The 25,571-nt window shown below is 51.6% G+C and overlaps 1 protein-coding gene across 6 annotated transcripts in view; it reads right to left on the reverse strand.

The window, feature by feature from the left end:
• Vav2 (vav guanine nucleotide exchange factor 2) overlaps positions 1–25,571 on the reverse strand; it is a 169,363-nt gene that overhangs the window by 33,297 nt on the left and 110,495 nt on the right. For all 6 annotated transcript variants that reach the window (XR_010064602.1, NM_001106563.2, XM_006233761.3 and 3 more), the window contains exons 4-7: positions 20,868–20,936; positions 4,488–4,590; positions 1,797–1,895; positions 124–192 (exon numbers count right to left, since the gene is read on the reverse strand). Coding sequence is in view for 5 of the 6 variants with exons in the window: in NM_001106563.2 (NP_001100033.2) it covers positions 124–192; positions 1,797–1,895; positions 4,488–4,590; positions 20,868–20,936 (340 nt within the window). In the remaining variant the exon portion in view is untranslated. The remainder of the gene's footprint in view (positions 1–123; positions 193–1,796; positions 1,896–4,487; positions 4,591–20,867; positions 20,937–25,571) is intronic.

The raw sequence follows: 25,571 nt of genomic DNA on the forward strand, positions 1-25,571 counted from the left end.
ATCCTCCCATCTGTCAACCATAAGCCAGCCAGGGCACCAGCAGGGATGAAGTTCTGTAAAGCCCCGGGGATACCGTCTTAGGAGACAGCGGCATACCTGGCAGGAACATGCCAGAAAGCTTACCTCCAGGTTGATGAAGATGGTGGCCATGTCCACGGGGCTCAGCACCTGCCGCAAGGGACCCATGTAGTTCTGAAGGAAGAAGGTTACGTTGCCGCTCAGTATGGAGGGCACGTTCCAGTCAAAGCAAAGCTGCCCTGCACAGGGAGGGCTCAGCGCTCACTGGACAGCACATGAAGAAGGCAATGTGCACAGGTATGGGACTGCACAGCAGGCAAAGCATGCTGGGACCAAGACCAGAACCCAGGCCCACAACACAGCCCTGTGGAGGTCACAGTTAGGCCAGCCTGGGTGGAGGGGAAGTACACCAGAACCATGGCTGGAGACTCTCCACTCACCATTGTGGCTCCACTGGTTTGAACGTGCTTGACCCAGGGAGTGGCACTAGTTAGAGGTGCAGCCTTGTTGGAATAGGTTTGGCCTTGGTGGAGGAAGTATGTCACTGTGGGCTTAATAAGCTTTAAGACCCTCATCCTAGCTGCCTGGAAGCCAGCCATTTCCTGTCTGCACCATGCCTGCCTGGGTGCCACCATGTTCCCATCTTGATGATAATAGACTGAACCTCTGAACCTGTTAGCCCACCCCAATTAAATGTGATCCTTGTAAGAGCTGCCTTGGTCATGGTGCCTGTTCACAGCAGTGGAAACCCTAACTAAGACACTGGGGCAAACTCCACAGCAGAGAACAGCCAAGAGGATTTTAGCTGACAGTGGTACTGTTTTTTCCAGAAGGACACAGATGCATCAGGGAGATTCAAAAGCAAGGCCTCCTGGATGGTGATGGGGGGTAGGCAGATGGATGTAGGACACTGGCAGCACTCAGGGCAGGGCCTTGGTGACATCTAGTCACATAGCCTATCACACCCGATGTGCTACATTCCTGGCTACCCATGGGGCAAGGGGAGACTTAGAGAACTTAGCCCAAGATCTGGCCTCACATGCTCAAAGACAGAGCGGCAGTCATGGTTGGCCTAGATGGAAACACCAAGAAGAAACGCAGGGGAGTCTGGGAGCCTTTCCACAGAAGAGGAGGGACACCTTTGTGTGGGAATATTATGGCAAGGTGGAGGGGCTGCTGCCCCAGTGTGCTGTGTCCACTTACAGTGGTTCTCGACCTTTCTCAAGCTATGAGGTGGTGGCCCCTACCATAAATTAGGTCACTGCTACTTCATAACTGTAATTTTGCCACTGCTATGAATCATAGGGTAAATATCTGTCATGATGCAGGATATCTGAATTGAGACCCCCAAAGGGGGCGAGACCCACAGGTTGAAACCTGCTGGTCTAGAGCCACAGAAGGGGGTTTTAATGGAGGGACTGCCCAGTTCAGACTGTCCTGTCGGCATGTCTGTAGGGGGCTGGCTTGATTATTCACTGATGCAGGAGGACCCAGCCCACTGTGAGTAGCACCAGCCCCTGGTCAGGTGTTCCTAGACTGTTCAAGAAATCTAGCTAAGCATGAGCCTGCGTGGGGCCAGCAAACAGCTTTTCTCCATGGTTTCTGCTTGAGGTCCTGCACCAATTCCCTCCGCTGACCGTAATCAAGTTAGGATAAAATGAACTCCTCTCTTCTCTAAGCTCCTTTTGGTCAGGGTGTCTCCTGACAGCCAGAGGAAAGAACTGGAATGGGTGATGAGACCCTCTACTCCCTGGGCTTCCAGGAGAAATGGGTCTCACCTTCTCAATGTCCTCCAGGGTGCGGTAGTACTTGGCCTCGGTCTCCTGAATCTCTAACAAGCAGCAGCTCCTCTTGTCGTCCTCGGTTAGTCCCATTTTCTAGAGGAGACAGGGCCTGTGAGCCAGGATCCCACCACCTGGCCATCCAGGTACCCACTGCCGGCCACCTGCCTACACAACAGGATGACAACTTTCCAGTGTGGTCGCAGGATTATTGAGTATACAGTGAGGCCACAGTCCCTCCTCATTATCTGTGTTCGAGGAAACCGAGGCACTTGGCCAGAAGAAGACTAAGAGCAGCAAGGAAGGCACAAGGCTTCAAGACTGCTGGGTACCCGCTCACCTTGAGTCCCCACCAGATTGGAACAAAAGCCTCGGGAGCGGGTCCTACCACATACAGGTGAGGTGTGCTCACGGCACGTGCTTGAGTGGGTCAGCCCTGTCCAGCAGCTGGCATTGGCTAACTCCTTGGAGCTACACCCACAGCTGACCCATTCTGTCTTCCAAACACCAAATGCCCCAAAGGCCAGACTTCCCTGAGGAGCTGAAGGCCTCCAACCAGAAGGCCTGAGGTAACAGTTCAGCAGGGGGTCACCTGGGGACATTCCTCTACAGCAGGAGCACAGTGCCTCACATGGTGGAGTGAGCGAGACTGTGATGAGCTTTAAAGCTGCTTTCTTTGGGGTCACTTAGCTCAGAGAGCCTGGTCTGCCCCAAAGACTCTGAAGAGCCAATACTGGACAAATGCCCACCTAGCTACCCTCCTGTTGGTCCAAGAACCCCTTCTGCCCCGCATCACAGCAACTCAAAGCACTGTGCAACATGGCGTGAGGACTTGGTGAGGCCCATCGGTATCTCAGGCAGCATGGAGTAGGGTAGGGTTGAGGCCCACGAGGGGGATCTCAGCCCAAGATCCTTTCCAACCCTGTGTGCCTGACCGTGTCTCACCAACATGGTCCTTAACTTTCTCTGTGGCCTCTGACACCTTCCCAACAGGTGGAAGGAAGCTGGCAGGAACCCACCTAGCTGGTCTTACCTGCAACTTACCTGCATGTATCTGATCTGAATGCATGGAGGAGCAAACAAGATTGAACCGGTCAGCAGTGTCCATTGTCCTCAAGCCACGCTTGGGAATTAAGGGTCACCACCGACAGCCCACCCTACTGTCAGCTCCAGCCCCAACAGCCATGTCATAGTCCCCCCAGAGCCCGCTGGGGAACGGTCAGGACACAGCATAAGACTGGAGTCCCCTTGCTGATCCTCCCATGCCTGGACTCTGAAAACAGAGCCTGCCTTTACCTCACTATACACAAGTGAAGCCAATGACCTCACTCTTAGACAGTCCCAGGCAGGATGAGAAGTGGGAAACCCTTTGTTTTATCTCAGAGACCCCTCACAGCAAGCCTACATCCCCTCTGTGGATGGACTGGACGAGATCCAACACCAGTGCTAGGTATTAGAACACTGGCTGTCTTCTTTCAAGACATGTTCCCGTCGTGGGTCCTTCAGGACCAGGGACAGTGACAGGCTCCTGGGACTGTTGCAGGAGTCTCAGGAGAGCAGGACAGCTTGGGCACATCAGATATGCCCACAAACCACTGTGCCTGCATACTGAACTGATATTTACCCTCAGAGAGGCCTTACTCAACCTGGTGGGGTTTCCTAGGCCACAGCAGGCCAGCTCTGGGGAAGCCCTGATCAGACACTCTCTCTCTGCAAGGCTGGGGAGCAGAGCTGACTAGTGAAGCCTCTTCCCACACGCACTAGAGCCCTGAGCGTGATGGGGAAAGACTAATCATTAGATGCTTGGGATGAAGGTGCACATTCTCAAGGGCGGCGTGAGGAGCTGCAATACCCCAGGATAGCCTTGCATCTCTCCTCCCAAGCCAGGGACACAGCAGGATACCGGCAGCCTGGGAAAGGCTTTCTGGGCTCTTTAGGATTCTTCTCCCGGCTTTTTGTTTCTCTGCCACCAGCTGGAGGCTCCCACACAGATGGGAGACAGAAATATTGGCTTTTGATAAATTTCCCACTCCTTCAGGAGCACACATGCATCAAAAGCCTCCGCCGACTGACAAGTGGCAAGGTGCCCACCTTGGGGAAGTGCAGGGGTCTGTGGGAGCTGTGGCCTGCCCCTCCAGGGCCCCCTCCCTGGATCTCTCCAGGCAGACCCCCCACCCTCCATACAGCAGCTGTTGGCAATAAGCCAGAGCTGGCACAAACCATTGTCCGCAAGATCATTAGCCAAGGCTGCGTGAAAATAAATACCCTTCAACATAAAAGGCGCGCAGCTGGCCGCCTGAGCCCGCACCGGCCTCCTCATTGTGCACACAAAGAGTTACAATGATGTGTGCACCGTGTTAGACTGAATACAGAGTTACTATTTTAAAGCTCTCTGGATAGGCAGGACTATGACCCTTCTAAGAAAATAACCACTCTGCTAGAGGAGCCCAACAGTCATGGAGCCCCTCACAGTGTCTCAACAGGGCTGCAAGGACACTGCAGGGGAGTGGCCCCACCCCCAGGGAGAGTCCAGAGGACCTGGGTCTGTATTCAGGCAGCTCCCATGGGAAGGTTCAGTTGCTCATAGCAAGGAGGGTGGTGGTGGTGGTGGTGGTGGTGGTGGTGGTGGTGGTGGTGGTGGTGGTGGGAAGAGGGGGTGGCGTTGGGGGGTGAGGGTGGGGTGCTCACCATGGGCTGCTGCACCTCCACCTTGATGATGTCCTCATAAATGTCATCTCCTTCATCTTCACACGGGACACAGTCGTAGATGTCCTCACCCAGGTCATGCTCGCTGCACAGGGAGAGGTCGGTGAGCAAGGAAGGAAAGTTCAGCTGCCTGGACTACGGGGCTGTAGGGCCATTCCATGTCTCCCACCTTGGCTCAGGCTCCCCATGTACACAGTGGAGTTTCTGTAGTTTGGATCAGCCTGGACAGAGGCTGCCATGGGGATCTGCCTATCTTTGAAAGATCTCCCTTCCCCAGAGATGCCCCAAGCCTGGAGTAAATGCTGGAGACATACAAGCCAGAGACACCTTCCTTCGCTGGGATCCTCTGTGGTTGATCCTCAGAAATGCCCAGCTCTTACCGCAGAACAGAGCTCCTGTCTCAGCCCATGCCCACGAGCCCCAAGTGCTCCATTGTTCTTGTGGCCCCATCATGAAGGTCGAGGGTACAGGACCCACATACGGCTGCCTCTCACACACTGTGGACGCCATGCAGAATGGAGAGAGACATAGACTACCTGGTGACCTTCAGCACCCAGGAAAGCAAAGACCAGTTTAAAACTCAGGAAAGTTTCAATTCTACCCAGAACTCCTGGGCCTCCTCCAAGCTACCCATGACCATTAACTAACACTGATTGTCTACCTGGCCGGTGCCCACAATCACCGTTGTGCTCTGAATGAGAACGGGTCCAGCAGGCTTATTTGAATGCTTGATCACTAGCTGTCGGAACTGTTTTGGGAAGGATTAGGGGTGTGGCCTTGCTAGAAGAGGTATGTCACCGGGGTGGACTTTAATGTTTCAAAGGCCCAAGCAAAACCCAGTCAGTTTCTCAGTTTCTCTACCCCCTACTCCTACCTCCAACTTGTGGAGAAGACGTAAATCTTAGCTACTGCTCCAGCACCATGGTGGCTGCCCTGCTCCCCACTATGAGAGCCATGGATTCACCCCCTGAAACTGTAATCAAGCCCCCACTAGATGCTTTCTTTTATAAGTTACACTGGCCATGGTGCCTCATCACAGCAATAAAATGACTAAGACAACTGCCCTGGAAGCAAACCTCTGAGCATGCCTGGGGGAGTCAGTCTCTAGACTCCATTAACTGCGGTGGGAAGACCCACCTTAAATGCAGGTACATCATTCCGTGAGCTGGGACCCTGGACTGAGGACAAAGGGGAAAATGAGCGCCAGCATCCACCACCCCCACCCCTTCCTCCCTCCCTCCCTCCAGACTGCGTGCAGTGCTGACATCTTAACCACAGCAGGAAGCAGAGAGAGTGCACTCTCTCTCAAAGCCTGCTTGGCCAACCTTCCCAAACACTGCCAGCAACTGGGAACCAAGGGTTTACATGCCTCAGACCACGAGAGGCATCCCCTGCACGGCTATTCTGCAGATCCCCGTCTAAAGTGTCCAGGGGTTCCCAGGCACAGCTGGGGCTACTGCAGTCCTCAGGACACCCTTACACCTGCCTTATGGTTGATAAGGCTGCCCACACTTCAGCTACCTCCTCGTTCACTCTGAACCCTCCTCACCATGCTGCAGGTCTCCTCACAAAGTCAACTGCCATCCCATGCCCACTGCCTCAGAAGAAGGCAGCTGTGTCCCAGGGTTCAGAGAGATGCAGATGGGGAGCCCTGTGCAGTGAGATTCCACAGGCTGAGAGCCAAGGTAAGAGGGGTGATGCTCTGGGTGTCCCACAACTGCTGGCCAGAGGACAAAGCTAACACACGACAGTCAACTACAACAGTTACAGAGAGCTGCCCATCTACTCTGAAGCCTTCTACCCACACCAAACTTCTCTTTCTTTCAAGACACTCTCAACTCTGTGGCCCAAGCTGTCTTAGAACTCACATTGGAGTCCAGGCTAGTCTAAATCTCATAAGTCTTCCTGCCCCACTGGTCTCCTGAGTCATGGGACGAGGGGGATGTGCCACCATGCCCTACATAAGTTCTTTTTATTATTGTGTATGTGGATATGGTGGGGTCGTCCATGTCCCACACGGGGCTTGTGGCAGTCAGATCACGTTGTAGACTTCATTATCTCTTTCCACATTTAAGTGGATTCCACAGATCTAACTGAAGTGCCAAGCTTGCACACAAGCAAGCATTTACCTTCTGAGTCATCTCCCGACCATCAACTTATGTTTTTAAAGGACACTTGTTCTTTTAGGTCCATAAAAAACCTTAGAGGTAGCCATTTTGCACATTAAATAATACACATGTGCTTGCCTCCACACATGCAAGTGCACACACACACACACATGCACACACATGCAAACACATACATATACATACATACACACACACGCAAACACATACATACATACAGACAGACACACACACACGCAAACACATACATACATACAGACACACACACGCAATACATACATACATACATACAGACAGACAGACAGACAGACAGACAGACAGACAGACACACACACACACACACACACTCCTCGTGGCCTCAGCCTCAAGTCCTCCTAGCTCTTCTCCCTGCCTGTACTGGGGCATCATAACTGGGGGGGGAGATACTGGGGTATACACAGCCTCCTGCCTGCCATGCTCACCTCAGAACATCCTGAGGTGTTTCCAGCTGACCTTACCCTAGACGGGTCTGACTGTCTGTCTCCTGGAAAGGGTCACCAGAGAGAACACAAATCATACACACACACACACACACACACACACACACACACACACACACACCCGGCCTTTCTGGGCGCTGTGCCAAAGGGTACGGCCCTGCCACTCTAGCCTCCAGACTCCTGGGCAAGGTGAGGGCTTCAAGGTCCTTTCTGCCGTGCAACAGAGCAAAGCTGGAGGCACAGCAGCTGTCTAGAATTCCGACCACGTGGAACTGAGGGAAACAGATGCTTCCAAGCGTCGGAAGCAGACTGCTCAGGGCAGATGAGATACCCCCCTGTCTAGAGGCTTCGCTCCAGCGGGCCGGGGGGAAGGAAGTGATGGACAGGGAGCTTTGATGGTGACATGTTTCACAAGCCGGCGAAAGGGGTCAAATGGGTGAAAGTTGAGCCTGAATGGGGGTCTTGCGTGCTGGAAAACAGCCAGTATCGGAACCTCCCTTTCTCTCACCCCACCTAGTAGGATATCCAGGACAATTCCAGGACTCGGTCCCACCTAGCTGGGCTCCTTGCCAATAAAACCTGCATACAGATCCTATCTTGCAGTACGACTGTTCTACTGAGGGCCTGGCTCCTAACTCAGTCGAAGGTGGGATGGATGGAAGGCCACAGTTCTACTGTGGCCTCTGCTCTGATCATAGTGAAACATGCATTTGCATCCATATACTCTGTGAAGCTGGGCTCTGAAGCTTCTGACAGATGGACAGATGGACAACGAGAAGGTGGCATATGCTCACTTTGGGCGAGAAGGATCAGCCCCATGATAGCCCAACACAAGGCATTGGGGTTTGTGAGAAGGTCCCGGCAGTTCCTATCAGATGAGGCTTGCTGACTGACAGTGTCAACTCTCCCATGAACGTGTGGCCCTGACAAAGATGACTCCTCACTCCCTGCTGACTCTCCACACCGGCTGTACACGCCTGCACCACTGGCCTCCAAAACCATGCAAGATGGGTGTTTTCATAGTTTTTGGTAAGGAAGATTTATAAATCTAACAATGCAGCTTGGCTGATTCACTCTGACAAAGGGACTGTCTAACTCCATCCCAACCCATTCCACCTTACCACCAGTCCTCTTTCTCAATCCCCACCCTCAGCCTCCCTCCTGGCTGATCCTCCAGAGACCACCTTCCCCACGTGAAGTCAAGGGCACAGACAGCTCCCTCCTTTGGCATCTGGCTTCTTGACCTCTGCGTCTCATCTCTGAGCCCACGAGGACTTGCATCTGGTCCTTTGTAATCTGAGTGAGTAGTCAGTGAGATCCAATCTCCTTTACGGTGGGCACAGGGTTAAAAGTGTAACAGTGTAGCAGAGTGTAGCGCCAACACTCGGAGGCACAGAGAAATGGAGCTTCCTAGCCCGCCAACCTAACCAATGCTGAACTCAGGCCACGGGAGACAAGCAGGGGAACTAGAGATGGGCTCGCAGATGAACAGCAAATACCGTTCTTGCAGAGGACCTAAGTTTCCTTCCCAGCACCCATATCGGTTGGCTCACAACTACCTGTAACTCTAGCTCCAGGGGTTCCAACGCTTCTGAACTCTGTGGAAATCTGCTCTCACCACTGCACATGTACTTAAACACAGAAGAAATCTGGGGCTGGAGAGATAGCTCAGTGGTAAGAGCATTGATGCTTTGGCAGAAGACCTGGGCTCAGTTCCAGCATCCACATGGCAGCTCATAACAATCCGTAATTCCTGCCGTAGAGTATTCCTTGCCTTCTTCCGGTCTCCATGGGCTCTGCATGTGTGATACACATATATACATGCAAGCAAAACTCACAAACAGATAAAAAGAAAGATCTTAAAAATATTTTTTTCTTTAAAAAAGAAAAAGGATGGCAGCCCAGGAAAAATGTCCAAACCCAGTTTTCCTTCTTTCCACATGCACACCTGTGCACTGCACACACGTGATCACGCACAGTAGTGTTCGTTATAGTGAAAAGAAATTGCTAATGTAAGCATTTCTCCCGCAGAGAGAGACAGAGAGAGCGAGTGAGCGTGAGAGGGCACACACTTTCACTTCTTTTGAAAGCCACTTGCTGGAGCTGCTGGGTACAGGGAAGGCTTGCCCAATGCTCTTCCTCATGGCCGCAGCAGCCACACCCCTCCCGAAAGCGTAAGCATGCTCACAGCTCCTCTAGCTGCTGATGCAGCCATGCTCCAGTTCAGCCACTGAATCGCACAAGAATTGAGTTTGCACTTCCCCACTGACTACCAGTCGTGGACTGATGGTTTCTTCCCTGTGGAAGGTACGTTCAAAACTTCTATTCACTTCTAAATCTTGGAGTTTTTTCTTGTTGCATTTTAAGCTCTTTATCTATTGCAAGTAAAAGCTTTGGCATGTTTGGTGACAACCTCTCACCCCATCTCTAGAGTGGCCATTTATTTTGTTTTGTTTTTAATATGTCCCAATAAGCATTTATTTTTATTTTTTCATGTATATGGTTATTTTACCTGTATGTCTGCACACCACATGTGTGCTTGGTGCGCTTGGAGGTCAGAACAGCGCATCAAATGCTCTAAGAACTAGAGCTACAGTTGGTTGTAAGCCATTACAAGGGAGCTGGGAACATGACTCAGGTCATCCGCAAGAGCAAGTGTTCTTAACCTCTGAGCTAGCTCTCTAACCCCTGCTAAGCATTTACACTTAACTGAACAAAGCCTAATTCTCACATTTTCCTTCTATGCCATCCCAATACTATTCTTAATCCTATAGAAAAAAAATCCTAGATCTTACCTAAGAAGTCTTCGTTTTCCTCTAATCCACAGAGCACTCCTGACACCTTGCCACAGTGCTTTTGTTGAGGTGCTGGATCTATTCTGTATATAACATCCCACAGGAATACTCGTGTATCCCAGAGTAATCTGCCCAAGACTTTTCTCTTTCTGTTTGGCTTCTTAAACACCTTGGACAAAACTCCATCTCAGCCTATAACTCTGGGTCCCTTCCAGAACTCTTGACTCTGTCCCACACGTCACTCAGCTACCCTGTGCATTCAATGCTATTTCACGTCAATTTACAGCAATGTCTGTGATGGCGCCTAAGTCCTCCCTCCGGCTTTCTTCTTCTACAACACAGAGGTAGATGTCTTGTTGGGTAATGGTGCTTGCTGCCTTTACCGGACAACCCAAGTTTCATTCTTACTCTCCTCATAGCAGAAGGAAATAACTACTCCCTACTCGGTGTCCTCTGAAAGTCCACCTAATTTTGTTAACACTGGAATTATGACTGATATGCACGGAGACTCTGGATCCTGCAACTCCTCCTAACATCGTGTTTATTCTTAGAGCCAACCCAGCTGGACTCAAACTGTCCTCCTGCAGAGGGCAGAGCTCACACTGCCACAGAATTCAGCTTCCAACCACCTCCACGGTTTGCTGAAACTCACGGGTCCCTTGCTACACAGATGTATGAAGGGTCAATGTGGATGTGGGTGGTAGGCTCTGGGGCTTCTGCTAACTGAGCCCTCTGCCTCTTGGCATTCAATAGTTTTCCTAGCCCAAAGTTTCAGTCTTCCGCATTCCTTCCACAAATCAGTTCTAAAGGCCTGAAAGCCACATGATGAGGTCCCCCAAAGCTAACAGCCCTACCTCTCGGTACCAATTTCTGTCTCAGTTTTGCTTTTGCTGCCCATGACAAAATACTTCGGCAAACTATTTAAGAGAGAAGGTGTCTATTTGGCCCCCAGTTCCAGGATACAGTCTGTGTTGCAGGGAAGTCAGGAAACAGGAACTTGAAGCAGCCAGTCATACCACACACAGATCACATCAAAGAGCAGAGAGCGATAAATTACGAGTGCATGCTAGAGCAATGACATGCTAGAGTTTAACTCACTCTCTCCACTCTTAAGAGCCCATGATCCCCTGCTAGGGAATGGAGCCACCCACAGTGGACTGGGTTTTCCCATCTCAATGAACATAATACCTCACAGATCGGCCCAGAGGCCAACCTGATCTAGGCCATCTCTCATTGATAGATGTGTATGAGGATATTCCCTCAACTTCGAGCTTTTGGCTGCTGTCCAGTGCCTCTGAGTATATTTATATGCATTTTTCCAAGTTTTGGCATTACCGGCTGGGGGAATGTTAGTCTGGCCCTACCATTCTTTTATTGCAGAATGCCAGTCCTCCTTAGATATCAAGCAACCCCCATAAGCATCAGCATACATGGAGGCTTAGAGGGTACCATTAAGTGAGATAATACAGTGCCTGGTGTGGCCTCCTCCAATGAGCACCTACAGAAAAGCCTCTGGGGGGAATCATCAGGTAGAAAAGGGGAGACTAAGGTTTGTCCCTCTCTGGTCACAGAATAAACAAGACCACAGGACCGGGACGCTGGGAACATCATTCACACAGGACTAAGGTACTGAGAACACCCTGCAGCAGAAACCTTAGCATCACATGGTACTGAGATGAGACACTGGGAATAGCCCCCAGCAGATACCCCAACATCACACCATACTGAGATTTGGGAACACCCCCAGAATGATCACCCAACACATTTACTGTTGTGTTCTGATCTCGCCTTCCCCAAAGTCAATGGTGACCAGGAACATCCTGGCAGGATTGTGTTTTACACACCACTTCCCACCATCTCTCTTAAACACCCTCAGGTCAAACATAGTCAGCCAGAAGCAGAGAGAGAGGGAGGCTGTTCTAATGCCTTAATCTAGGGTGGCAGGGCCTCAAAAGTTGCAAACCCCACATTCTCTGCAGAGCCTCCTGCCCACAAGTAGCCAATCTGATTCCTGTCTGTATCCTGGGCTGACACAAAGCCATGAGGGTGCCTCAGAACAGACTTTCCACACCGATGCCATCAGCATTTATACGATGCCAGTCTCTGCCTGTTATTTAATTAATTCAGGTCAACGAACAGCTTCATGCATAGTATTAGCAATTATAAAACCGCAGAACTGAAGTTTCACACATGCGTGCTCCAAAGTACCAGAGAGGAAGAGATGGAGAGAAAGTCAAAGAGCTCTTTTAAATCAAAATAAAACCAAAAGTAAAAGTAAAAACCATAATCTTTTTTTTCTTTTTTCTTTTTTTTTCGGAGCTGGGGACCGAACCCAGGGCCTTGCGCGTGCTAGGCAAGTGCTCTACCGCTGAGCTAAATCCCCAACCCTAAAAACCATAATCTTAGTGACCGACATAAACAAGAAACAATCAGATTCTTTCGGGTTGACCCATATTCATCCTAAGATCAGTTCTGTGCTCGAATCCTTGTTGATCTTTAGGACAGAGATGGCTTCAAGGTGGGAGCATGGGGGGAACAAAGCTGAGATGAGAAGGGGGTTACTTCGGTGTCATTTGACGAGGTGACAAGCTCAGGCTGTAGGATGGCATCCCCAGCATCCACTTTAGGGGGCTACAGTGCCTGTGATCTCAGGCCTGGGGAGATGGAGAGAGGTAGGTGTCTGGGACTTGCTGGCCAACCAACCTGACATAATGAGAGAACCAAGGCCTCTGACAGAACCTCTTTCAAAAGGAAAAAAACAAACAAACAAACAACAACAACAACAACAAAAAATGTCGCCCAAGGAATGCAGCCGAGGTTGATGTCCTCATGTGAGCATTACATTCACACACAGAGAAAGCCGGGACAGAACGCATGGCCTTTCACATGCTAAGTGCTTTATGACAGCAGATTAAACAGCAAAAACAAGCACAAAGGCCATGGAAACCCAGGGACTACACAGGTCTCTCAGGGTGATGGAAATCACCCCTCATGGTCCAGTTGCCATGAGGATGCACAGGAACATATGTGTGGAGGCACTGTCCCACACAGTGGCGGGACTATGACAATCAGACACAGATGGGCCACATGGCGTGAAGGCCCCTTACCTGCCCCAGCTCCCCTGTTCTACCCACCCTCCCTCCTGCAGCTTCCTGAAGTCGGCTGCACTGAGAGAAGCTGCATCCCAAGGATGACTCCTCTTACACCAGCCTGGACTCCTCCAGAAAGGGCCCAAAATGTCCCCTCCACCTCCTGCCCGAGCCTCTTTGGCCCACAGCCTCACTGGCTAGCCCGCGCGGTAGCTGATTCTGGTATCCTGCTTTTCACAAGGCAGCTGCCCAGCTCCCTCACTTTGCAAACCAGGGGGAAATGAGCAACTGCCCTCTGCCTCGGGCACTGGGTGTTTACAGGGGCCATAGACATCGAGCTGACAGGCTTGGCACACAGTGTGAACCCAGCCCCAGGCATGAGGCTGGCAGGCAAGCCTGTGACAAGCCACCATGAACTCGTTACTAGGAAACCAAAGGGGACGTTTTTGTGACCTCAGCCCACACCAGAATATAGTTCATCTCAGGGCACAGGCAGCAAAGAGTGGCTGCTGTGGAGTGAATGGTCTGTGTGTGGGGACATAGAGACAAACAAGACACCTAGACACATTTAATTACTCTCTATGGGAAGAATGATTCTGACAGCAGGTAGGAACAGGGAACCATCTGACCAGACCTACACACACACACACACACACACACACACACACACGCACGCTCATGCACAGGCAAACATGCAGCAACTGCCTCTTTTCTGGGAATTCCTACCAAGCAGAAGAACCTAGAAATATCCATAGATGGACAGATACAAACAGACTGACAGACAAGGCAGCACTGGGTCATGAGGCTAGTCCCACAGGGACATCCTAGGCCCCAGACAGATGGCCCAGCATTTCAGTTCCTCCTTTGTCACATGGTGTGAGCTGTGTGGCCTCCAGCAAGGCACTTCCCCTCCTGAAGCTCTATTAACCAACTGTAAAATGGAGGGTGGACCCCCGCCTGTGTGGTTGAGGCTGAGGTGGCATGAGACTCTGCAGGAGCAACGTGGGGGACACGAATGGACCCTTCACACAAGGACTGCGCATCCATGTTCTGAGTATCCATTGTCACCTTGTGTCCTGCCCACCCCACCTCTATGGATGGGGACAAGTGCCAAGGTACATGTGTGAAGGCCGGAGGACGATGTGAAGGAGTCGGTTCTCTCTTTCGGCTTTGTAGGCCCCGGGAATTGAACTCAGGGTGCCAGGCTTGGCAGAAAGCACCTTCACCTGTGAGCCACCTCACTGGTCCTGGCTCTTTTTCTATCACTCCGTGCGGGGCTCAGGTCAAGCAATCTGCATGCTTTGTTCCTAACAAATGACCCTTAGGAAGCTTGCTCTACCAGGACAGGGATGCAGAAAATCAATAGGAACTCAGTGTCAAGGTCACCCAGGTCTGGACAAACAGCAAGAGAAGGTACCCTTTTAGCTTGAGGTGGCCTCTTGGAGGAGGTGACTCCTGGCCTGGGTTTTTAGAACCCAGTGTGGCCTGCTTACTCATTTTGCAGTGTTCTCTCTTAATGTGCTTCTGTGTGCAACATCTGTGCCGAGCACCGGAGGCATGGTATCAGGAAGGCCAACTCTTTATCTCTCAGAGTGTCTGAAAGACACCATTGGATTTGCAAGGCCCCGTTAGATAGGACAAAGCTCTCTGCTCCCAGCTGGAAAATGGCAGCATATCCACACATGGCTCTAAAACTCTCATTCTGGCTGCCTCTGCCAGGAGAGAAAGGCTGTGGCTGGCTGGGTCCTGTGAGATCCTGAACCTTGTCTGCTGTTGCAATACATCTGAATAGTTCGAGCAGGAGGGCTAACATGGAGCCTGCCCCACAGGCATCAGGAAGGGCACAGAGATCCTGCAGAGACCTAGGAGGCAGCTGAAGTGACGGCTAAGGCCCACTGCGTTCTCCCTGTACTAAGTAAAGCTCACAATGAGGGGACCTGGGGGACCAGTTACCCTTGGCCAGAATGAAATGGGAAAACGTTTCTAAGTTCCCAAGCTAACCTGCACTCCTCCTCACAGGCACTAGCACGGGAGGTCGGTCAGACCACCAGACAGGAGGGCTGGGTCACTCATAGGTCACCACGGGGTCAGAACAACCAGCTCTAATTTCCCAAGTAAGGTATAAAGGAGACCCAGACTCTCCCCAGACTCCTGCCCGAAACTCAGCAGAAGTTGACACAGTGCACCATTCAAAGTCCCCAGAAAGCATCCCAGTGGACACCTGTTATTTGCAGGGAGATATTTTCTTCGGTTTGTAGAGCCACAGGTAAGACAGCCAGGTTCCTGTAAGCAACAATTCTAATGAAGCTCAATGGGTCACCAAGAAAGAGGGACAGGAAGGGAGGCTGGGAGAAAGCGCCTGCTGCAGGGGGGTGAGGAAGATCTGGATCTGAGAAGCCATGTAAGGGTGGACCAGGCAGCAGGCAGACATGTAACCCCAGTGCTGACAGGACCCCCGGAGGCTCATGGGCCAGCACGCTCGATGAAAGCAGCAGAAAAAGGAAAAAGCCCCATTGAAGGTGAAGACTGACACGTGAGATTGCCCTCTGACCTCCACAGGTACGCTGTGGTACAGGAGCCAGACAGGCATGGCAGGAGACGTGGGGTAGTTGTGAGGAGAAGGGTTAGCGGGAGTGGGGGAGGGGTGAATATGAACATGTCCTCCCAGCAATGCTGGAGGTCCAGCTGAGGTGACTTAGTCAAGAAAGGGGAAAAAAGCCTTTTGATCTCTGGCTGTCACCCACGAAAGAAGCCCCAGTGTCCCAGCCTCAGGCAACAAAACTGTAGGAGAGGACTGTAGCTTCACAATGTGAGCCCAGTGCTAGCCCACGGCCTGCTCTCCACCTTCACCTTGGCCAACAGCGTTGTTGAACTCGAGCTGAGGCAGGAGGGAGCCATCCCCACCTGTACGGGAGGAGGTTTGCCTTTCTCAGACTGTAATAGGTCAATCTGAAACTTTTCCTAGGGGCGTGTGATACAGGGCTGCTTTCTAAAGGTGCCTGGAGACATTCTGTTGTTGTTTGAGAGTCTCGTGTAACCCAGGAGAACTCCCGATCCTCCCATCTCAGCTTTTGACGTGATGGTATTGCAGGTTTGCCCCACTATTGCTGGCTTTCCATCCCTCCTTCCCACTGGGCCTTTAAAGTCAGCTTTAAGCTAACCCCTCTGGAAAGAAGCTGTTGATGTGAACATAAGACATCCTAAGCATACCCAACTGACCCAGGCTTCATGAGCAGCACTGAACCTGAAAACTCTGAGGACAGAGTTGAGTCTCTGACAATGTTGAGCAGAGGGAGGAACACGAGAGAGAGGGAGGACCATGGGCAGGGCCGGACATGGGCTTCCACTTGAATGAGGACCCCATGCGGGCATACAGCCCTTGCCCTCTCCTGTTAAAGAACTCTGCACAGAGTGGCCAAGGCTTGGACTTTTGGGAGAAGCATGACCACCCTTCCAGGTCATTGCCAACCCTGTCGCCTCAACTCCTCCCAGGGCACAGAAGGGCTCTGAACCACTTTCATTTATATACCTTAAGAATTACCCATCGATGCTGACACAAGCATCAAAAGCTGCGAAGTTGTTTTATAATGCAATAAAACATGCGGCTATGCACTTACAGATAAATTACAGTCCCTGCCTTGGCACGAGCCCATTTGTTTAAGGCTGCAAACTAATTTACCTCAGAGGACAATGATGTCAGCACCAGCACAAAGCAGGCTCTGCCATGATAGACTGTAGAGTCTGTGACCTCAAAGGGACATCTGTGCATGATTCAGGATGGAGATGAAGAAATCGAAGCCCTCGGAGGAACTGAGGCAGTAACACAGACCACAGCCAGGGTAGTTATACAAGGTGGGTGGTTTCCCTGGGCCCTGCTCATGCTCCAGCCACATCACCTGGGCATACAGGGCCCCCCAAAGAGAAAAACAAGGGGACAAAGTCAGACCTTTGTGACCCCAGGTTGCTACACCTCACTTGTAACACTGCTCCTGTGCCATAGGTGCTCTCTACAAAGCAGCCACCAGTCCTGCGGATGGGGGTTGGGGATGAGCGCCAGGCTTGCAAGGTGGGATCAGATATTTCCAGAGGCAAGCCATTTATGCAAAGCCGGGTGCCAATTTTTAGAGCAATTGAAAAGCAGGCCTCTCCTTTTGGACTTATTTTGCCTCACAATGGCGTTTTGAAGTGGCTATGTTTTGTGTGCATTGTCTCAGCCAGCTGCTCTGACTGCTTGATCACACAATTACTTGACAATCTGAAGAGTGCACGCCTCGGAAGGGAGCCATATCCAGTGGGGTTGTGTTTGTGCCCTGGGAAGGACGTTTGAGACTGCGACCCCCACTGCCCAGCTCAGTGGCTCAGGGCTATGCATGGCTGTCATATAACAAATGGATGTGGACCAATCGCACAGCATATGCCCGGCCAGGGGACTGATGACTGTGATAGAAAACTCAATTACTTGGCAGCTGTTACTCTGCAGATAACATTGCTCTGGCAATATTTTGGGTCAATCAGTTCAAATAAAATACATTCTTCAGATTAATTTCACCTGTCTCTTCTTGGGTTTTTTGGTGAGGCTACTAGAAAACCAGCAGTCACATATGCAACCCATGTTTGATTTCCTCTGCACGATGCTGCCATAGCCACTCAGAAGACAGAGAGGGGTGTCTCTTGGTCAATGGGGCGGATTAGGTAGGAACCCCTGGTGCTCATGGTACCTGTGAGCACCCCATGGTTCACTTACACCCTCTGGCGCTGCTGTCCATCTTCCCAATAGTCCCTCACAGCTCGTACTAATGTCATGTTTTACAGAGAAGGAAATTGAGCACATAAAGCAAGCTACCTGCCCAGACCATGTGGGCAGGAAATGACTGTCCCGGAGTAAATGGTCCAAGCAGACAACCAGGGCCATCCTCACGTGGGGTAGAAGGTGGCTCTACTCATAGCTCGCCTGTGTGCTGTGGAGTTGTAAAAGCTCTAGGCAGCTCTCGTAGGAAGGCCTTTCTGAGTGTGGGTAGATGCTACATGGAGATCCAGGGCCCCTCAAGCCAGGGACACAGAGGCAGCCTGTGCCTGTCTGTGCCTTGTGTGACGCATCTACCTTGTCCCAGAATTCCCTTTGTGCTTCCACCTCCCGTCTGGAGCATAGTGTCTCAGAAGGCAGGCCTGGGTCAACACCTAACTTTCTTTTTTTTTTTTTTTTCTTTTTTTCGGAGCTGGGGACCGAACCCAGGGCCTTCAAGCGCTCTACCACTAAGCTAAATCCCCAACCCCAACACCTAACTTTCATACTGAAGGCCTGGTCCTGGCTAGACAAGACAGGCAAGGCTCAGTATACAGGCGGCAATTGAACTAAGGCATGGCTGATTCACTGCCTACAGTGGTCCCTTGACAGACCTTACATGGAGCTCCAAGGAAAAAGCCACATCAGGAAGCCAGTGTTTAACATCCCTATCACCACTACAAGCTGCAGCGTCTGGGTCAGGACGGCTGGAAGAGTCCTGCAGCCATGCAACATGATCACCATTATAGATTCCGTCCCTTATACTCTAAAACGTACCCCTCCCCATACACAGCTGCCACCCAGCTGCCACTCATGCCCTCCTCACGAAGACTGTGTGATGGGCAAACATCACTACCACTTCCACAGAGATGGGTACCAGGTGATCTCCCTTCCAAGGAAAGGAGAGGGAAGGAGAAAAAAGGCATAGAAGATTTATTAAACTTGAGCCACTGGGACCAAACTGCAAGTTAAAGACTCAGACTCGCCCTCCTTCCCTGTGATTTCCGATTCAGGTTTGCAGTAACTGCAGGGTTAAGGATTAAGAGGGCTGGGTATGAATGTCGCTGAGGGGCAGTTTTTGGCTGGGCAAGGCTACACATTCTCCGGACTTGCATTCCTATGGGAGTAATTCCAGTTTGGTTTGGATAGGGACCAGTCACAAACCAGAAGAGGACTGAGGAAGAAGGAGGAGGGTGCCCAGGTTCCGGGCAGCCTCCCCACATGTGAGTCTTTGAAACTGAAATGCATCAGATGAACAATGCTACACAGGCTGCCTCCAGGAGAGCAGTCTGCAAGAACGCAGGAGGGCATCAGGTTATCTCATACCCGGCCCTGGATACACAAGAACTACAGGGTCCTTGTCTTTCCAAATCCCAGTGTGTGCCAACCTGAGGGACACTGCCCAAAGTACAGATGAAGACACAGGGGAAACGTCAGAACTGTTCTCAGCACCCAGAGCTCCCCAGCCACCATGGAGCCACAGGTTAGGTCAGTGCTGTGCCACCGGGCTGAATGCCCCCTTTCCTCTGTACCCCTATGGTGCTCTGCCTGCACCTGAGTGCCCTAAGTCCCTCTCCGACTAGAGATGGGTCAGAATCATAGTGGTGTCTAGCATAGCAGGCAAAGGACTCAAGGCCTTGGGTGATTTTCGTGAAACCATTTTCCCTCTGAGGGACTCTTTATAACTCAGGATTCTACCAGATGTCTGAAGGAACTCTGGGCTTCCTGCCTAAGGCAAATCCCAGGTCTACAGGCATCCCGTTTTGGATTCCCTCTGCCTACAGGTAAGGACTCTCTGGCTCTCACAGACCTGCATGAAGGGCTGCCAGCCCAGGACAGACAAGCTAAGCTGTGGATGCGCTCTGGGCATGTCAGACCATGCCTGTGGGATGCACGGGGCTCAGAACAGCTAGGAATGCTGCCTGACACAAATTCTAAACTTGTTCCGGACATTATTATCGAGAGAGGGGACCTCTTTGAGCGTTACCTTTGTATATGACTATGTCACATACATATACGCATATCTCACAATGTCACAAGGTTAGACACATCTAGCAGACCTTACAAACATGCTGAGACACCCCTGATGGGGGTGGGGTGTGTGTATGAATGCAGCAAATCCCAGTGTGGGCCCTTAAACAGCAGGTGCTCAGAACACGATAACCCCAGCACATCTGATTCCTTTCTGAGCTGGTACAGAGAAGGGAAGGGGGGATGGGAGTAGCCATAGTGTCCGCAGAAGGACCACATTTACCTCAGAACAAGGCAATATGCATGGTAAAATAAAGACAGTAGTCTATTGGGAGGCCCAGAGGAGGCCCCGGGCTTGTGGGGAAGCTGTCACACAGGCTAGGACCTAACAATAACAAACTAGGTCCTGGGCAAGCTCAGCTCCGCCCAGCCTGGCTCCCTCCCTATCAGACTGGGCTGTTTAGCCCCTCTCTCCTTCCCACTGTTAGGCTCAGGGTGGGCTACCTCCCTTCACTGGCAGAGAGCTGGGTAATCCCACACCAGCCGCATAAACCCACTCATCTGACCACAGCAGGCTGAAGAGTTAGGCCAAAGGCGCCATCACCCCTGTGGGGAAATGACCCAGCTTGGCCTGTATGTGGTAGAGAAAAAAAAAAAAAATCCTCAGAGGAATTAAGCTACATGGGGCCATTAAGAGATAAAGAACCAGCTCTCTCTCTCTCTTGCCAGAGACAGACTAAGTGGGGAGCTGTAAGACCATCTGAGCCACAAGCCCCACTGCTTAAAGCCTACCCAGTGTGGAACCCAAAGGCCAGGGAAGAGGAACACCAGGACACCTCACCTGGGCTGCCTGCCCAGTGTCACTCCCACAAGTTCCATGGAAGGAAGCATTGCAAGAGAAAGGCTACCAACCATGACCCACAGACACCAAGGCAATTACCCGGCAGCCTCTAGAAGGCAGAGGGTTCCTAGCAGGCAGGATACCTGTAAGTCAGCCATGCAGAAACCCCAGCTTCTGGCAGAAAGGACAGCCAACGGCTCTACCTTGAGAGCAGCTTTCCCCACTGCCAAGCCTGGGGCTCCTCCCCATGCCCACCCCATCATCCTTCCTCTACTTACTCAGCCAGCTCTTCCAGACTCCGGTAGACATCGTCATCGTTTTCAGCCGTCTCCTCTGATGGAAAAGGCCTATAGAGAAAGGGCAAAAATGAGGACCGCACACCTTACATCCCGGCCTCCATGGGGACCTGCCTGCAATCTACCCTAGACCCCACTTGACGATGCAGAAGCAGCTGGGTTGTTAGCCTAGGTTGGTGGGCTCAGAGGAGCAGACCCTGGGCCATGGGTAAGTCAGCCCTTACCTAGGTCTCCAGGCCTCAACACCCCATAGGCATATGAGGAGCCTGGTCCAAGGGCTTTATCCCCCTTCACCATGCTGACCTTATCTACACAGCAGCCATACTCTATAGAAAAGGTGTGTGAGCCTCCCAGGATATCTTGAGCTACAGAGCAGACAAGCGGCCAGTCCCCCAGGTTAGACAAGATGGCTGCTCAGTACCTACTGCTCTTCAGAGCCTATAAGGACAACAGCTGTCACCCACGGGGACCCAGTAAGGATAGGGAAAATCCAACCCATCGTGGCTGCCCATCCACAAGGGTGTGCTGTCCTAGGGTGTTGCTAACATCTTGGAAGTGGGAGCTATGTGGAGATGTGACCCCAAAAGGCACCACTGGACAGCTGTGATCCCTAAAGCATGTGCCACCACCACAGCCTCTAAGTCAGTGCATCACTGCCTCACAGCGGCGGCTTCCCTATTCATCAGCCCCCTAAGCTGGCCTTTGCCTTGTCAGTGTGTGTCCCCAGCCACTGCCACGGGGGCAGCAGGGGGCTTCAGAACAATGGCTCCACTTTGGTGTCTCCCACCAAGCAAAACTGTACTCAGGAAGAGTGACAACAGGCGCCATGCAGTCAGATACAGTAGATGCGCCCAGCTGCCTCTGCCTCCTCCTGTTCCTCCTCCTCCTCCTCCTGCTCCTCCTCCTTTCCTTCCTCCTCCTCTCCCTCCTCCTGCTCCTCCTCCTGTTCCTCCTCCTTCTCCTTCTCCTCCTGTTCCTCCTCCTTCCTCCTCCTCTCCTTCTTCCTCCTGCTCCTCCTCCTCTCCTTCCTCCTCCTCCTGCCTCCTCTCCTTCCTCCTCCTCCTTTTCTTCTTCCTCCCCCTCCCTCCTCCTCCCCTTCTTCTTCCTCCTCCCTCCTCCTCCCCTTCCTCCTCCTCCTCCTCCTCCTCCTCCTCCTCCTCCTCCTCCTCCTCCTCCTCCTCCTCCATGGTCTGGTGGCTAGCTCAGCTGGCACACTTCTCTGGTTTCTGTCTGAAATGTGAGCTCATGTGCTCTCCTCTTTTCTGAACTCATACTGACCCTTTCTCTTCCCAAACCCAAGCCCTGGAGTGGCTAAGAGACTCTCTGATTCCTCCTCAGTCCTTCTCACAGGTAACCAGCACTTTTATAGTCTTCTGCCATCAACCCAACAATCAAAATGTCTCCTTAGTGGCCATCTATTTCAGCCCCAGCACCCCTGCCACATACACATGCGTGCATACACACACACACACACACACACACACACACACACACACACACACACACACAGTTTACACACAGTTTATACTCCACCAAGCAGTCAAAGCCGTGGTCAAAGCAAACATGGTCTCGTCTCTTCTGGGCTTCCGCCTCCAGTGGCTCCCACCTCCCAGAGACAAAGCCTGTCCCAGTCTAGGCACCAGCACCTGCTCTCCCAGACCAGCACACACCAGAAGGAACAGCTACTCCATCCTGGAACACACCTTACACCAACATCCCTGCCACCCTCCCAGGACCCTACTTCAGTCCTCCACCTGATGCAGACCGTGTCTGCTTGATTCTGGGTCGGCAGCCTCTGCAGCCTCAGGTACCAAAAGAGGAGGAGCTGTCACCCACCTGATCCTCCCAAGCCCATGGGACACTGGCTGTCCCAGCATCACCACATCCCTTCAGTGAACTACGCAGACCAATACCAGTGAGGGACTGCTGGGGACCAAGCACAGGGAACAATGTTGGCAGCCAAAGCTGAGGACGGGGTGCAGCTCCGAGTGTGAGGTATGGAATTCAAGTAAAGGGGCTCATCCTGTGTCACCCCCTCATCTCCTGCAGCCAGGCTTCTGAAAGCTTCCCACATTCCCCATGGGAATCCTTAACTTATCTCAACTTGAGATGTTCCATTCCCCTTTTCCCCCCATGAAAACCTCACTAGTCTATGCTCGAGTTATGCCTGGCATCTCTGCTAACTCTGTGTCTCCAAGACCATCTCAGGGCCAAAGAGACTGGGGTGAGCCTCTGGGAAGTGCTTCTATTGAAAGGGGAGACGGAGAAGGTGTGGGCACATGGAGCATGCTCATGGAACTTCAGAGACTTTAGGCCATGCGAGTGCCCGCTCCACATCCCCTGTCCCCGTGTCAAGCTGAAACACACAAGTCACAGAAATGGCCTCCAGATGCAAGGGTGAGGACAGAACTGTGTACATTTGGCACCAGGGGTTTGGAGAAGACATATCATGCCAAAATATGTCTCTTTTGATATGTTATTCTGACCTAAAAGAAACAGAATTAGCCAAGGTAGAAAATGCCCTTTACTTCTTCCAACTGGCTGAGGTAACTGTGGGCAACTATTTCCCCTGAATGGAAACAGTCCTTCCTACAGAGAAACCTGGCTCTGAAGACTAAGGAAGTTGAGAAAACATACAAGGCCCAGGAAGTGAACAAGACAAAAGTCAGTGACAGGAAGCTTCTGAAAGGTAAGATTTACATCTTGTAAGCAGTAACAAGCTGGAGAGAGGGCTCACCAGGTAAATGCATTTGCCACCACACCTGATGATCTCACTTCAATCCCAGGACCCAAATGGTGACAAGAGAGCCACCTCCTGCAAGTTGTCCCTTGACAGATACACATATAACAATAATAACAGTAATAGTCACAATAATGATGATGATTAGCAGTTTTCATGAATAAGTAGTAACAATTGCTGGGGAAAGGCTACTCCAGGACTGGCTGAGCTGTCTACAAACTAGACACGGTCTCCAAGATGCAGTTTTGTGAGCAAGTAGTCATTCCTGCTGGGTAGGTTTTAAAGGATTAATGGGGTCCCATGTTTGCTCCACCACAGGGCTAGCTGTCAGATGCTTAGAGAGGCAGGGCACGGAAAGTTTGACCACTTTTTTTTTAAAGATAGATTTATTTATTTATTTATTTATTTATTTATTTATTTATTATATATAAGTATACTGTAGCTGTCTTCAGACACACCAGAAGAGGGCATCAGATCCCATTACAGATGGTTGTGAGCCACCATGTGGTTGCTGGGATTTGAACTCAGGACCTCTGGGAGAGCAGTCAGTGCTCTTAACTGCTGAGCCATCTCTCCAGCCCAAGTTTGACCACTCTTTTTTTTTCCCCCCCCCCGGAGCTGGGGACCGAACCCAGGAGGGCCTTGAGCTTCTTAGGCAAGCGCTCTACCACTGAGCTAAATCCCCAACCCCTAGTTTGACCACTCTTAACCCACACTGCTGCCAGACGGGCGTTGGGCTGTGGGAAGCCGCAGGACACCACTCCAGTGATGGGGAAGCACAGTCTTGGGCTTGGGACACAGTCGGAGCTGGCTCCAGGATCCCTGGGACTGCTAGAAGGCTGAATTCTTGGGCTCTTAGGCATCCAGGCACCGCTGGTATGAGGTAGGAGAGCTGAGAACGAAGTGGGGGGCTACGTGACTGGATCTAGCCTGGGGCCTTGGGGAAAGGGGCAGAGAGCTCTGGCTCGTCCCGAGGGGAGAGTCCTTGGCTTGACTGTGGTAGGCTTCAGGCTTGGTGGTGGAGGTGTGGCTGGGAGTGCATCCAGCCCTTCTGTGGAAGATTAGACAGCGGTTCTGTAGAAGTCCTTCTCCATGGCTTCCCACCGGCCCCACAGCAGGTCCCTCTTTAGGCAGTCCATGGTTTCAAAGCATTTACTGTCATGGCAGGAAATGGATGAGTAAAACTGTACCCCACTTCTCAGGGTATGGTTCCTTTTGCAGGGAGGACTATCTGGGAAGGAAAGTTCATTGGCTAAGCCTCCAGGCCTTTGCGTACCTCATTATAATAGAGATCTGTCTTGAGCCTGCGTGACCTGTGGTCATGTCCTCTACCTGTGAAGGGGCTTGGGGCGTTGCCCTTATGTGACCGATGATCACAAATCTATGGAGGGCTGTGGCTAGTGACCGGCCTGGTTTCCTAGGAGTCAGGAGAAATGTCTACCATCCCTTTCAGGGTCACTGGGGTTTCAAGTCTCCTCAACCAGGTACGAGGGTGCCTTTCATGATCCCACAGGTTTTCAGTGGTACAACTGCCCTGAGTCACCTGTAGGTAAGGTACTCCTGTGAGAAACCCGAATAGTCTCTGGGAGTTTCTTCTGTCTGACTGTGGCACCTATCTGACACCTATCTGGGATGAGCAGGCATTTGTCCAAATTTCCTCAGGAAAGTGACACAATGGGAGCAACAGCCTTCATTTTGCAAAAGAACGCATGTTTGGAAAGAGAATGCGGGATGAATGAGGAAAGAGGCTGTTTTGAAGAGAGAACCACTCTGAGGCAACTCTAGCCACCTGAGGACTCCATGAGGGTAGCAATGGTGGCTTAAGTCTCCAGAAACCCTTCCCTCCCCTTCCCAGACCTCCCCACCTACCCCGTTTACTTCTTAAATCTCAGGATGATTACCTTTGACCATCAGCCCCTCATTGAGATGCCTGTGCACGTGTCCAA

The sequence above is a fragment of the Rattus norvegicus genome, chromosome 3 (genome assembly GCF_036323735.1).
Source record: "Rattus norvegicus strain BN/NHsdMcwi chromosome 3, GRCr8, whole genome shotgun sequence".
In the NCBI taxonomy this organism is placed as follows: domain Eukaryota; kingdom Metazoa; phylum Chordata; class Mammalia; order Rodentia; family Muridae; genus Rattus; species Rattus norvegicus.